The sequence below is a fragment of the Branchiostoma belcheri genome, unplaced genomic scaffold (genome assembly GCF_001625305.1).
Source record: "Branchiostoma belcheri isolate BF01 breed outbred unplaced genomic scaffold, Haploidv18h27 scaffold179, whole genome shotgun sequence".
Classification (NCBI taxonomy): Eukaryota; Metazoa; Chordata; class Leptocardii; order Amphioxiformes; family Branchiostomatidae; genus Branchiostoma; species Branchiostoma belcheri.
This window is the reverse complement of record NW_017803257.1, coordinates 309,634-325,352: the sequence shown is the minus strand read 5'-3', so window position 1 is coordinate 325,352 and position 15,719 is coordinate 309,634. Positions and strand designations below refer to the sequence as shown.

Sequence of the window (15,719 nt, the reverse complement as noted above, 5' to 3'; positions counted from 1 at the left end):
TGTCCCACTCCTGTGTTCTACCGAACCTTCGGTCGTGTGAGTCGGCCATGTTGTCCTTGATGACAAGTCAATCAATCGATCAATCAATCAATCAATCAATCAATCAATCAATCAATCAACAAGTCAAGTCAAAGTTTATTGCGCAACAATCAGGTACAACGTATGGCAAATAACACTTAATGACTGTAAACTATTTCTACTAGCGTACTAATCTAACCTATCATTCAATATATGTACATGTTATGATGGAAACCACAGTTCACATCGTTATGACACGGTGTTTAGCGTTCTTAGTTGTAGCGATTTTTTTCTTATTCCCACGGAATACACTAGTCATTGCCATCATGGCAAACTGTTGGTCATAGTTAATGAACTTAAACTACCAAACGCATGAAGTCAGTTTATTTACTCATTGCTTTTAAAGTAGGTATTGTTTGTGTGCTGTGCTATTTTATTTCTCCGTATATTCTGGCTGAATTAAATGGACTGAAAACTTAAAACTAGGTGATTTGACTCAGGTTTACTTAACATCAGTATAAGCTATACTAGAACAGTTCAGATTGAGATTTTATTAAGATTTTATTCTATTGAAGCACTTAGCATGACGCAAATTATTCTGTTACAGAAGTCGTCCTATGATGAATGTGGTTTCCGTTATCGTAATAACCTGCTACCGACCACGTCTGTAGTGACTAGTCTTAATAGTAGGCCGCCTCTCCGTGATAACCAATCAGCTCGCACATACGAACCAGGCTCAGGGCCTTAAGTGTCTTTGCAACAGCAGGATGTTCGTCATCCTCACCATAGATACTCCGCCACATCTGCAGTGCCTGTTCTAAATATCTGACAGCCTTCCTGTGATCACCAAGAAACCCACACATGGCACCCAAGTTGTTAAGTGACATAGCGATGTCAGGATGTGGAGTGTTCTCACCATGGATATTCCGCATCATCGATAGTGCCTGTTCATAATAGCTGACGGCCTTTCTGTGATCACCAAGGAGCCTCCAGGCGTTGCCCAAGTTGGTAAGTGACGTGGCGATGCCAGGATGTTCAGTGTCCTCACCATGGACATTCCGCCACATCTGTAGAGCCTGTTCGTTATAGCTGGCGGCCTTTCTGTGATCACCAAGGAGCGCCCAGGCGTTACCCAAGTTGTTAAGTGACGTGGCGATGTCGGGATGTTCAGTGTCCTCACATTGGATTTTCTGCCTCATACGTAGTGCCTGTTCATAAAAGCTGACGGCCTTTCTGTGATCACCAAGGTAACTCCAGGCGTTACCCAAGTTGTGAAGTGCCATGGCGATGTCAGGATGTTCAGTGTCCTCACCATGGATACTCCGCCTCATCTGTAGTGCCTGTTCATGATAGCTGACGGCCTTTCTGTAATCACCAAGGTCACTCCAAGCGAGACCCAAGTTGTTAAGTGAGTCGGCGATGTCAGGATGTTCGGTGTTCTCACCATAGATACTCCGCCTCATCTGTAGTGACTGTTCATAACAGCTGACAGCCTTTCTGTGATTACCATGTTCCCTCCAGGCGTTACCCAAGTTGTTAAGTGAGTGGGCGATGTCAGGATGTGCTTTTCCCTCGCCGTGTTTTGCAACCTCATGCTGTAGTGCCACTTCCATGCATGATTTTGCTTTTTCGTACTCACACAGACTTTTATATACGGCTGCTTGTAAGGTTGGTGAGTTGTGAAGCAGAACAGGAGGTTCTACCGTCGATGGGTATATGATGATAAGTTCTAGAATAAAGGACTTTAATGGCATTGCTGTACTATGGTACCTCATCAGTTGTTTTGTATTGGAGAAGTAAAACACTTTCTTCAATTTCTCCCCCATATCTGTGTTATCAGACATGGACGATAAGGCTGACATGTTCTCCACCTGTCCACGGTTGTTTATGTATGTCCGCAGCCTCAGTTCTGCTGAGATGCTGACCAGCACCATCAAGTGATGCGCGTTTTCACTGTTGATGACTCCGTTTTTGTGCATCTTCTGAATAGTCTCCCATATTGTGGTGGGTTGTATACCGCAGAGTAACGCCCAACACGAAACTGCAAGGGTCGAAAATCGATAGATTTCTTTCTTTACATCTAGCAGTCTTGATGTTGGATCTTCCAGTGTAAATGTTTGGTTATTTGTATTTTCGCTCATAATACTCCATGCCTGTAACGCAGATATTACTCCTTTACTGCCTTGGAGGTGCTCAGTCCACAAGGCGGAAAACACATCGACCAAGTCCTGCTCTCCTGTGATCAAACACACATTCCCCAAGATGCTGGCGAGATGGTAGCTTTTCTTTAAATACATAGTCAGGTCGTCTTGCATGATTCTAGTCATCTTACTCGGTGTGTGAATAAGTTCAGATGTTTCACCCCTGCCCAGTGGAGTCTTGCATGCTTGCGGCATGGATCCGTCGAACGCGAACCCGCGCGGCGTTACAGAGTCGTAGAACCAGCTGTTCGATGGGTCTTTGGAGGAGAAATCATTGAGTGACTTAATCGCCATGGCCGGGAGAATGGTTTCTCCCAGGTTGATGACTTTGAGATGCAGATAATGAGTGAGGTTGCGGAAATACTCGACGTTACTCTCTGTTTCCTCCTCTATCAGGATGGCGAACTCCAGATCAGAGTACGGGGTTACTAACCCTGTGGCCTGTGAACCCAGGCCTATCATTGCGTACTTACAGGGAGGGGGGCCCATTACCTGCATACATTCATCTACAAGGCCAGATATGAACGTTTTTCTCTGTTCAACAATTGTTGTTTGGAACAATGTTAAGATTGCTTCGGCTCTCTGCTTCTCCACTTCTCTTATCTCTGGATCATCGTCATCAAGACTATAAGGATCGATCTCCTGCTCGATTCGTTTCATCTTTTCTTCTACATGCTCTCGGTCTTTCTTCATTATTGATGTGTGTTTCACTGAGTCACCGATGTCCACTACATGTTTGATCCCCAGCACGTGTTCAACAAATAACTGGCTAACTTGTATGATTGTTTGTTTGATGTCTTGTCTGTCTTCTGTCCTTGCTCTGACCAGTGCGGCATTACGGAGTGCTGCAGCCTTGGTAAAATCACTTCCATCTTTCGACTTCTTTCCTCTTTCCAGGTAGACATCGCTTAACCTGCACAGGGGCTCCGCCTCTTTCTTGTATTTGTCTGTATTTGGATCTAAAGTTAACAACAGTTTAAGGTTATAAAAGCCAGTGACTAGATTTTTAACTAATCGGTAATATTTCAACTCGCACAAATCAACTCTTTAAACTGGTGGCTTGAGTACTATTTAGCACTGCCAATAATGTATCTAAGTTTAGGACTTTGCAGTTTTCCTTATAACGTATAGAGGGCGTTGTCGTGAGTGATATTTTGTCTGTGCTTTATTAATGGTGATTTTAGAATTATAACATGAAGCATACACAGTGCCAAATTTCAATTAGACTTGAATTTGTTATTTTCCTAAAATGATTTCCGAGTGTTGACTTTTTTTAGGTACGTACGTTTGATATGGACGGCCCTGAGCGCAGCTGCAAAGTGCTTCTCTGCCGTGTCCAGGTCTCCTGTCTGCAGGGCCCTGCAGCCCTTCTGTAGTTGCTCTCTGTACACCCTGCAACACAGGATCATGTAATACTTATTTGCTTTATAAACAGAAATAAATCACGCGGAATATCAGCATTGGCAGGACAGATATTGAAGTGTTGATTTCCGTTTTCTGCATGTTCTTTGTGCTGCCTCATGGGAGAGGAATTACATATAACTTTACCGTGAAGACTTGTCTGAAAGCCCTGGATGTTGGGTGGATGGTTCACATGTTAAAACATGGATGAAACTCGACTGAATAGAAGACATGAAAACTCGATTGCCGTCACTCACCTTAAATTATTCGCTATATAGAGGTCAAGACCTTGAGGAATAGTCGAAGTGACCTTCTTAGATTCACCTGGCAGCCACTTGTCTGTCTTTTTGTCCCTTGGACTCATCTGAAAAGTACCAAGTAGCAACCATGATATCTGAGATACCAAATGCTTACAGATGATAACAATCGACTACTAAAATCAAAGAAAAGGTTAAAAATTACCTTTAACACATGGATGAACTACATAAGCAGCAACGTCCCACCCTTTGATAAGCATGGCGTGCAGCTATACAACTTGTTTGGCTCATGTTTCATAATTTATAAGTGAACAGCATCACACAACCGTTAATAGGCACACAACCAACACTGTATACCCACTAATGTACATGTAATGCAACACTGTCTACTCATTCATCAACGAACAGTAGACTGAGCAAACATAACACCGTACAGGTCAGAAGGTCATCGGTTACCACAAACACAGGAGCTTTGTTGGTACACAGGTGACAATAACAAAGGGAAAGGACGGATCACTTTAATACACCTGTACATTTACTGCATAGCAGAGGCAAGTAGTTAGTGTCATAGCGTGAGGTACAGCAATCCGCTAAGAGATACATGTATGGTCGCTTATATATTTTTGTAAACAATATGAGTTAAGGTTTGGTTATAGCATGCCTTTGTGAGGTATGTTGGTAACGGTACCAAAACACAAAACTCAAGATGTTGGTCTATGAACGAAGCAAACCTTACCCGTCTGAATAATTATAGTTCACAATTAACCAAACATTTATCTAACAACAGATTCACAATTAGCACCTGAATAAACACGATAAACATGTTGGCAACTGTACACAATATTATTTTAGGAAGTAAAACACATACCCGTCTCCTTCTTTCCACCATGTCCTTCCTGACTTTTGCTGCGTGCAGTAAGCGATGTGTGAGGACGGTTTTCCCATGTGGATCGTCACATCGCTCCAGGGCTGTGCTGTACAGGGCTGTAGCCTTGGTCAAGTGTCTGGGCTCCTTTAAGTCTCTTCCTCTCTTAAGGTTCACGTCTCCGAGACTTTTTATAGCCTCTACTTCCAACAGATTGTTCCCCTCCGCTATTCCATCTACAAGGTTCTTAGTGTAGCCCTCTAAGATGGAGTCCATATGGCCACCGTTCGCCCGTTTCCTGTCCAAGTCTTGAAAGACTTCTGAAGTCCTCGCAACAGAGTCAATGCTTGTGTTCCTAGTTGATCCAGCTATGGGCGTTTTCTGCCTGAGTTTCTCGGCGAGTTTGACCCTATGTTGGAGAGACTCGCCTTCCCCCGGGTCCTCACACCGGAGCAGCGCGGCCCTGTACAGGTTCAGGCCCCGCTCCAAGTTCCGCGGAGCTTCGGTCTTGTGGAGTCTTCCTTTCTCCACGTTCAAGTCTCCCAGGCTCTTCAGTACCTCCACTTCCTGTAGCCTGTCCATATCAGACATGGCGGCCAGAAGGGCGCGGCCATACCCCGTCTCGGCCAGGTCATACCTGTTAGCCGCCACAAACCTCCGGCATTGCACGTCTGCAGGGAGAAGGGTCCCCGCAACACGCAGCATGTTGGACATGGTGATCGGGCTGGCAATGGTACAGAGAACATAAGTCACTAACAAGGTCTAAAAATGACTTTCAGAGGCCAGGAAGTGCAGAAGTGTCGGAAGGGGAATACCAAGTGCGATGGCGTAATCTTATGACTTTAGTCAAGTCTGTCTCTAGTTCAACTTGCGACTTTAACAGGTACCAAAAATCTCTGCTTACCTCCGCTACACGGATGCAAAATAGTCGGAAGAAAGAAGCACAAAAACGCCGAAGGGGTAGATTTTCGCCTTAGTCTGTCGCCCAGTGGTCCCACTGATGTTCCTAGAACCATCTCTAAGGGATAGTAGGCTGTGTTTTCCTCGGTTGTGTCCTTAACAAGAAGAACACTGGTAAGTCCCGACTTGCGAGGGGATTCCCATGACCTCCTGACGTCATTGTGAATACCTGCGGCATCAGGTGTCAGCAGTAAACAAAGGTGTTATTTGTGAAGCAGCGGCTAAAAATACGCGGGACTTTCCAACAGTTTCCAATGCTGTGTTACTGACAGTTACAATTAAAACGCTTTCTCGAATTCAGACAAAACAGAATTTAGATACTATGAGCTCCCGTCGTGTTTTATTGTTAGTTTTTTTACAGACATGCATACACCTGTTTTACTTTCGCTTGAGCATATTTACAATACGACTCTAGGACATGACGGGTCGAAATCCCAGTAATAGGTGGTTCGTACAGGACCTAGGCAAATATACACAACGAGTCCTTCGCTATCCCCAACTGGCTAGCAGCCATTATATTGTTGTACACATTTGCCGATGACCACTGGATCAGCAATCTTTGTTATTGAGGTTATAAATTCCCGACTGTTGTCAGTTTTTTTTTTCAACCAAACTTCGGTGGTGTTAGTTGGCCGTGTTGTCCTTAATAACATAAATTCTGTACGCAAAAATGATGACCAATGAGGCCATGGCCTATGATATGCAACACCACAATGAATTATCATTAACGTCTCTTTCACAACATCGTACTTACGCCTATTCAAGGTACCTCTATTTCCTTTAGTACAGCGATATTTTGACGCAAAATTTGTAAGGTATGTTACAGGCCCTGCTTGGCCAGACAAAGACAAGAATGAAGCCAGTCAAGGGAGGAGTTCCTCCGCAGGAGCGACGACACCCTGGATTGAGAGGGAGAGATACAGGCCTCGTGGCAAACTGTGGGTCGTAATCAATAATGGGTATTTCTCCGAACTCCTTGCCGACCTTGGCGTCCAGACGTGACCAGGCAACACTACGTGTCCTCCTGAGTATCCTGGACGATAAGGACAACCCGCTGAACTGTTTCATTTCCCGTCCTTTACACAGTGGCTATGACCTCCGGCGAGTCAGACATGTTATGACTTCACAAAGCCGTACAAAGAGACATGAACTTTCGTTCTTCCCTAGAGCGAACTGTATAAGAACTGAACGAACTTGTATAAGAACTGAACTCTGTTCATCACTTAAATTGTATTTTTAACTGGTTTTTAATTATGCTGCTTTTAATCGTTGTCTTCATGTTGAGAGCTTTTACTGTACTTGTCAACGAATTTCATTTCACATTTTCTGTGAATCTATGTACATGCCAATTGATTTAAATAAATTGAATTGAATTCAAGCACTTGGACTCGTAACGTTGGTTTATTTATTCAATACATGTACATTGGAAGTTGCTGTTCTTTATGTGTTGTTCTCCTTTCCCAGTGTATTCTGAATTAGAGAGACTGAGAACTAAGACATGGTTCACATTCATAATTGTCTGACAATGATCACTGACAAGTTCCAATTGACATTTTCTTCTATTGAAGCACTTGGCATGACACAGATTACCATGTAACATAAGTTGTTATATAGTTATGCATATGTCATGATGATAGTCTTTTGCCAACATTTTCTGACGTAACTATTCTTGACAGTTGGTGGCCTCTCCGCGATCAACAATGAGGCTACGAGCCAGACTCAGCCCCTTAAGCGTCTTTGCAACGTCAGGATGTCCGTCATCCTCACCATGGATACTCCGCATCATTTGTAGTGCCTGTTCAAAGTAGCTGACGGCCTTTCTGTGATCGCCAAACATCAACCAGCCGGCACCCAAGATGTTGAGTGACGTGGCGATGTCAGGATGTTCATTGACCTCACCATGGATACTCCTGTTCATCTGTAGTACCTGTTCATAATAGCTGACGGCCTTTCTGTGATCACCGAGGCCCCTCCAGGCGTTACCCAAGTTGTTAAGTGACGCGGCGATGTCAGGATGTTCAGTGTCCTCACCATAGATACTCCGCCTCATCTGTAGTGACTGTTCATGATAGCTGACGGCCTTTCTGTAATCACCAAGGTTCCACCAGGCGGTACCCAAGTTGTTAAGTAACGTGGCGATGTCAGGATGTTCAGTGTCCTTACCATGGATATTCCACCTCATCTGTAGTGCCTGTTCAAAATAGCTGACGGCCTTTCTGTGATCACCAAGGTTACTCCAGGCGGCACCCAAGCTGTTGAGTGACCCGGTGATGTCAGGATGTTCAGTGTCCTCATTATGGATACTCCGCATCATCTGTAGCACCTGTTCATGATAGCTGACGGCCTTTCTGTGATCTCCAAGGTCAGCCCAGGCGTTACCCAAGCCGTGAAGTGACTTGACGATGTCGAGATGTTCAGTGTTCTCACCATGGATGTTCCGCCTTATCTGTAGTGCCTGTTCATGATAGCTGACGGCCTTTCTGTGATCACCAAGGTCCCGCCAGGCGTTACCCAAGTTGCCAAGTGACGCGGCGATGTCAGGATGTTCAGTGTCCTCACCATAGATACTCCGTCTCATCTGCAGTGCCTGTTCATGATAGCTGACGGCCTTTCTGTGATCACCAAGGTCCCGCCAGGCGTTACCCAAGTTGTGAAGTGACGCGGCGATGCCAGGATGTTCTGTGTTCTCACCATAGATACTCCGCATCATCTGTAGCGACTGCTTATGGTAGCTGACGGCCTTTCTGTAATTGCCAAGGCCACTCCAGGCGTTACCCAAGTTGTTAAGTGATCCGGCGATGTCAGGGTGTGCTTTGTCCTCACCATGGATTTTCCGACTCATCTGTAGTGACTGTTTATGATAGCTGGCGGCCTTTCTGTGATCACCAAGATGACTCCAGACAGTACCCAAGCTGTTAAGTGAGTGCGCGATGTCAGGTTGTTCAGTGTTTTCTGCATAGATACTCTGCATCATCTGTAGTGACTGTTCATGATAGCTGACGGCCTTTCTGTAATAACCAAGGCCACTCCAGGCGTTACCCAAGTTGTAAAGTGACTCGACGATGTCAGGATGTTCGGTGTTCTTACCATAGAAACTCCGCCTCATCTGTAGTGACTGTTCATAATAGCTGGCGGCCTTTCTGTGATCACCAAGGTCACTCCAGGCGTTACCCAAGTTGTTAAGTGACTGGGCGATGTCAGGATGTTCAGTGTCTTCACCATAGATACTCCGCCTCATCTGTAGTGACTGTTCATGATAGCTGACGGCCTTTCTGTGATCAGCAAGGTGTCTCCAGGCGTTACCCAAGTTGTGAAGTGACTGGGCGATGTCAGGATGTTCAGTGTCCTCACCATGGATACTCCGCCTCATCTGTAGTGCCTGTTCGTGATAGCTTACGGCCTTTCTGTTATCACCTAGGCTACTCCAGGCGGTACCCAAGCTGTTTAGTGACGTGGCAATGTCAGGATGTGGAGTGTCCTCACCATAGATACCCCGCATCATCTGTAGTGCCTGTTCATAATAGCTGACAGCCTTTCTATGATCACCAATGTGACTCCAGGAGTTACCAAAGTTGTGAAGTGACTGGGCGATGTCAGGATGTTCAGTGTCTTCACCATGGATACTTCGCTCCATCTGTAGTGACTGTTCATGATAGCTGACGGCGCTTCTGTAATCACCGAGGTGACTCCAGGCGACACCCAAGTTGTTGAGTAACGCAGCAACGTCAGGATGTTCTCTTCCCTCGCCGTGTTTAGCAACCTCATGCTGTAGTGCCACTTCCATGCATGATTTTGCTTTTTCGTACTCACACAGACTTTTATATACGGCTGCTTGTAAGGTTGGTGAGTTGTGAAACAGAACAGGTGGTTCTACCGTCGATGGGTATATTTCGGTAAGTTGTAGAATAAAGACCTTCAATGGTGTTGCTGTGTAATGGTATCTCATCAGTTGTTTTGTATTGGAGAAGTAAAACACTTTCCTCAACTTCTCCCCCATATCTGTGTTATCAGATATGGACGGTAAGGCTGACATGTTCTCCACCTGTCCACGGTTGTGCATGTATGTCCGCAGCCTCAGTTCTGCTGAGATGCTGACCAGCACCATCAAGTGATGCGCGTTCTCACTGTTGATGACTCCGTTCTTGTTCATAATCTGAATAGTCTCCCATATTGTGGTGGGCTGTATACCATAGAGTAGCGCCCAACACGACACCGCAAGGGTCGAAAATCTATAGATGTCTTTCTTCACATCTAGCAGTCTAGATGTTGGATCTTCGAATGTAAATGTTTGGTTATTTGTATTTTCGCTCATAATACTCGATGCCTGTAACGCAGGTATTACCCCTTCACTGCTTTGGAGTTTCTGAGTCCACAAGGCGGAATACACATCGACCAAGTCCTGCTCTCCTGTGATCAAACACACATTGCCCAATATGGTGGCGAGATGGTAGCCTTTCTTGGAATGGAAAGTCATGTCGTCTTGCCTGATTTTGTGCAAGTAACGCTGCAAGTCTTCAATTAAAACAATTGTCATCTCACTTGGTGTGTGAATAAGTTCAGCTGTTTCACCCCTGCCCAGTGGAGTCTTGCTTGCATGCGGCATGAATCCGTCGAACGCGAACCCGCGCGGCGTTACAGAGTCGTAGAACCAGCTGTTCGGTGGGTCTGTAGAAAAATCATTGAGAGACTTGATTGCCATGGCCGGGAGGATGGTTTCTCCCAGGTTGATGACTTTGAGATGCAGATAGTGAGTGAGGTTGCGGAAATACCCGACGTTACTCTCTGTTTCCTCCTCTATCAGGATGGCGAACTCCAGATCAGAGTACGGGGTTACTAACCCTGTGGCCAGTGAACCCAGGCCTATCATAGCGTACTTACAGGGAAGGGAACCCATTACCTCTATACATTCATCTACAAGGTCAACTATGAACGTTTTTCTCTGTGCAGCAATAGTTTGGAAGAGTGTTATGATCGCTTTAACTCTCTGCTTCTCCACTTCTCTTATCTCTGGATCATCGTCATCAAGACTATAAGGATCGATCTCCTGCTCGATTTGTTTCATCTCTTTTTCTACATGTTCGCGATCTTTCTTAAGTTTTGATTTGTGTTTCCCTCTTTTACTGGTGTTCACTGCTTGCTTGATCCCCAGCACGTGCTCAACAAATGACTGGCTAACTTGCAGGATTGTTTGTTTAATGGCTTCTCTGTCTTCTGTCCTTGCTCTGACCAGTGCGGCATTACGGAGTGCTGCAGCCTTGGTGAAGTCACTTCCGTCTTTCGACTTCTTTCCTCTTTCCATGTAGACATCGCTTAACCTGCACAGGGGCTCCGCCTCTTTTATATATTGGTCTCTATTTGGATCTGAACGCAACAATAATTTTGAATTAGAAACTTGAATATCATTTTGGGTTTAATTAATCAGCAGTATACTGAAATACGCTAATAGAAATCAAAACTAGTGAAAGTGGGATGATAGAAATGACACTTTTTTTTACATGCCTTTCCAGTGGTATTCTGTAGGCACATTGGATTACCTTTGAAATGGACGGCCTTAAGCGCAGCTGCAAAATGCTTTTCTGCCCTGTCCAGGTCCCCTGTCTGCAGGGCCTTGAGGCCTTCTTGCAGCTGGTCGGTGTATACACTGTTACTGAGAGATGATTGTATGTTAAAGTTATGAGCATTGACAGGTTTATATTTTCAATGTTGCTTTAAGGATAAAAATCTACAGTTCACTTCTGAGGAAAGCAAGTCACCTGTCAGTATTTTTCCATAGCATCTCGAGATGCTTTAAAAAATATCAAGATTTTTAAAGCAATCTTGAAAAAACTTGAGATCTTTTAAACAATCTTGATATTTTTTAAAGCATCTCGAGATGCTATGGAAAAATCTCAAGATACTTTGAAAACATTTGCAAAGATCTTGAGACCTTTTGTTTTCATCTCAAGATTTTCTGAAAGATCTGGAGATTGTCATGAAAAATCTTAAGATTGTCTTATATCTCAAGATTTCGTCTTAAATATTGAGATCTTTGGAATAAATCTTGAGATTTTTCAATTTTTGAAGAAGCGTAAAGACCCCCGCTGGGGTTAGGGTTGATTATGATCCGCTATCTAACAGAGAAGATTTTGACAAAAGATTGGATATGTACTTCTAAGCTGTAAACGGTTAGAGGCATTAGTCCAGAGTGCTCTGCTCATTCCAATAATAATCTGCTCACTGTTATACGCACCCTCTTCTGAATCTTTTATTGATGACGCCATTGTTTCCTTGAGTTGTAGTGGCAGAAGACATGTCGGATTTCCGTTTCCTGGATTTTCCCCTTGCTTGTTGCTTCTGCAATCAAAATAGCACGAAAGAATACTATTGACATTCCCGGAAGGTAGAAGCAGAAGATGGGTTATATTCCCAAGCAAAGGCTGACTTCACACAGCGTCATTTATGTATCCCGTAGTCGCCGGCTCAGGCAACAATGAGTGCGAAGTGGGAGCAGTCGTTTTAATGTAACATTCAACTATGGCGGACAAAGGGCCACCCCACGAGGTGACCTCTAGTAGGGTCATTACCTTTAGGGTCATCTTAACCTAAATAGTGTCGATATAATATATGCAAAGATGGAGTTGAAGACGAATATCATTTTCTGATGACATGCCCCACATACGACGAAGAGAGACACAAACTAATGCAGATGATCCGATGTAAGACTACTAAAACATTACCCAACACATCTAGAGAGACATTCCATGTACTTATGTCATGTCCAGACACATTTTCTTTATATATAGGCCAATACATTTATAATGCCATGCAAAAAAGACATCTTAGTATAGCTGTATAAGTAGAGTCACTGAATTTTTATCAACTACATGTATATAGTATAGCGTTTCGTAGCATTTGTATGTAGAATCTTAACATTCCTGGCAAGTAACTTGGTATAAACTCTGTTTAGTAGCCATAGAACATGTTTAGTAACGTTATAATTAGGTACAACTGCTCACTGTACCCTTCATGTGTATAGTTTAGCATAATGTAGAATGTACACGTAGAGTCAAAATATTCTCTAGCCAGTAGTTATTTATAATATTCTGTCAGATACAATGTCCGTTGACCATATATATAGCATTATGTTAGACACATACCAACTAGTAATCTTATTATTTGCCATACATTGTACCCGTGACAATCGCTGTGCAATAAACTTTGAAACTTTGACTATAACATAGTGACGCAGACGTATATATGTTTTCCAACATTGAATGCAGGACTGCACATCTTGCGTACGAAATAAAATGTCCTGTGAAAAAAATCATCAAAGGGAGGGGGGCGGTATTTTTTTCAGTATGACTGCAGTATAAAAATGTGCTACGACCTACCCGTCTCCTTCTGTCCGCCATGTCTCTCCTGACTTTTGCTGCGTGCAGTAAGCGATGTGTGAGGACGGTTTTCCCATGTGGATCGTCACATCGCTCCAGGGCTGTGCTGTACAGGGCTGTCGCCTTGGTCAAGTGTCTGGGCTCCTTTAAGTCTCTTCCTCTCTTAAGGTCCACGTCTCCGAGACTTTTTATAGCCTCTACTTGCAACATATTGTTACCCTCCGCTATTCCTTCTACAAGAACCTTCGTGTAGCCCTCTGAGATGGACTCCATATGACCACCTTTAGTCCGTTTACTGTCCAAGTCTTGAAAGATTTCCAAATGGCCTCCACTAGCCCGCTTCTTGTCCAAGTCTTGAAAGATTTCAGAAGCCCTAGCAACAGAATTAATGCTTGTGTTCCTTGTTGATCCAGCTATGGGCGTTTTCTGCCTGAGTTTCTCGGTGAGTTCGACCCTATGTTGGAGAGACTCGCCTTCCCCCGGGTCCTCACACCGGAGCAGCGCGGCCCTGTACAGGTTCAGGCCCCGCTTCAAGTTCCGCGGAGCTTCGGTCTTGTGGAGTCTTCCTTTCTCCACGTTCAAGTCTCCCAGGCTCTTCAGTACCTCCACTTCCTGCAGCCTGTCCATATCAGACATGGCGGCCAGAAGGGCGCGGTCGTACCCCGTCTCGGCCAGGTCATACCTGTTAGCCGCCATAAACCTCCGGCATTGCACGTCTGCAGGGAGAAGGGCCCCCGCAACACGCAGTATGTTGGACATGGTGATCGGGCTGGTAATGGTACAGAGAACACAAGTCAGTAAAGAGGTTTGTGTGCGTGTTCATGTTGTGTCTGCGTGAGGGTATGTCTTTATTTAAGTGTATCACGGTGTGTGTGTGTGTGTGTGTTTGTGTATCATGATGAATTTCTGCGTGATTGTGTAAATTCTAATAGATTATATGTTAATTACTACAATTTCCGTAATAAACAAACAAAAGCATGCAGAAAGGCTCCAAATATTTCATGGAGGTATGAGATCTCCGACTCCGTGCTGTTGGTTGATCTTTCATTGCATGTTAAATTAAAAGAAAAACAATTTGGAGAGAAAAAGACGAATCCCCGTTAGTGGTATACAGCCGGACTGGATGCATATCTCTACTACAAAATTGCCAAATAACTGAAATTGAACAGTTTCCTAGTCCTTCGTGCCTCAGTTTGTCTTTCAGACATTCAGAAATGCAAAATACTTCAGAGGCGTCGCCAAAAACGTCACAACTACAGAACTATGTAAACGCGTCAGAGCTAATAATGGTTGCAGACGTCACCTTGCCTGAAGGGTCTGAAAGAACCGGACTTTCTAGTCTGTCTCTAACGTTAGCGCCTTACGTGACCTGACTGACAAACGTCTGAAAACCAGCAAAAATGAGAGATTTAAATCCTAGACAAGCATAAAATATATCCACGTAGTAGACCACTAATCTGCTAGTGTTGCGGTGGCCTCAAAGATATTTCCCTTTATTTTACCTGTCATTATTTTACCATGCATGTCGTTCAACTCAAAGACCTTTCAAATTTTGATGCATGTAGACAGGCTCACCCCATGTTTGTTAAGGGCACACCTTGTATTAATAGATAAAGACCGCGACAAATTTCGTTCCTACCTGCAAAATGGACCCAAATAGACTGTAGGGAAGGTCAGACAGTGAAGGGGGAACAGAAAAATCCCAAGTCCATGACTCACTGCTATATGTAGAGGGAGACAAAAGGCGACTGGGCGGTGTCTTCAGACAGACAACTGCCTACTATAATCGGGGTCATGAAGGTCGTAACGACAGACGAAGCCGTTTTACAGATCTGCGAACAGTAGAAAGACGAAAATCACAAGATATCGAGAACATATCCTTAGACGTCCAGTGACTGGCGTTACGTATTGAGAAATAGAATTCTGGGCTCAGGCAGACGGAGGGAGAGAGGGAGAGAAAAATGAATGTGTCGTATTTTTGTCCGATCACCATGACCTATAGGCATGACCCTACAACACTGAAACTTTCAAGGAAACTCATTATTAGTAACGTCATGTAAAGTTGAAAACTGTGAAATACCGCAAATAAAATTTGGGCAACACTTTTTTTTTCTCAACAGTAAGCTTAATGTATTGCTGAATGGGTTTGAGTATACGGACAGCCGTACCCACCTGTTTAGTCTTGTCAGCGCTATGTTATCCTCGTCACCGGTAAGTGTAGAGAACAGCGGGTCTGTCCGTGAAAACGTGAGTTTCACCTGTAGGTTGGAGGTAAGACTGACGCTCCCAGCTCGCCTCTCGCACCTGCGGAAGTCCCCAGGTGTGACCTCACCTTTTGTACCGCGCGTCGGGGTCTGGGAAGGGGGAGTTCCACGAACTATATTTGGGCAGAATGGTGACGTATTCGTAAAGCCTAGTCTGGAAATCAGACTGTTTGCAGGCTAGCTCCTCGGCTCCAGGGCCTACACAGGCCAGCTCCACGGCTCCAGGGCCTACACAGGCCAGCTCCTCGGCTCCAGGGCCTACACATGCCAGCTCCTCGGCTCCAGGGACTACACAGGCCAGCTCCTCGGCTCCAGGGCCTACACAGGCCAGCCCCTCGGCACCAGGTCCTACACAGGCCAGCTCCTCGGCTCCATGGCCTACA

At 44.7% G+C, this 15,719-nt stretch overlaps 2 protein-coding genes across 2 annotated transcripts; both read right to left on the bottom strand.

Annotated features, from left to right (window-relative positions):
* Positions 1-698: 698 nt before the first annotated feature.
* Positions 699-5,456, bottom strand: LOC109467231. The gene is given in 8 exon segments (XM_019765174.1): positions 699-1,528; positions 1,531-1,624; positions 1,722-2,913; positions 3,034-3,175; positions 3,535-3,611; positions 3,878-3,984; positions 4,746-5,140; positions 5,195-5,456. Coding segments are annotated over 8 exon segments (3,099 nt in total).
* A 1,673-nt stretch (positions 5,457-7,129) lies between these two features.
* Positions 7,130-13,831, bottom strand: LOC109467242. Its single transcript, XM_019765184.1, has 6 exons — positions 13,014-13,831; positions 12,424-12,465; positions 11,237-11,343; positions 9,100-11,063; positions 8,775-9,021; positions 7,130-8,510 (listed from the first exon to the last, which is right to left on the bottom strand). Exons 1-6 carry the CDS (start codon positions 13,829-13,831, stop codon positions 7,366-7,368), a joined length of 4,323 nt encoding a protein of 1,440 aa, XP_019620743.1. The 3' UTR covers positions 7,130-7,365.
* Between the last annotated feature and the right edge of the window lie 1,888 nt (positions 13,832-15,719).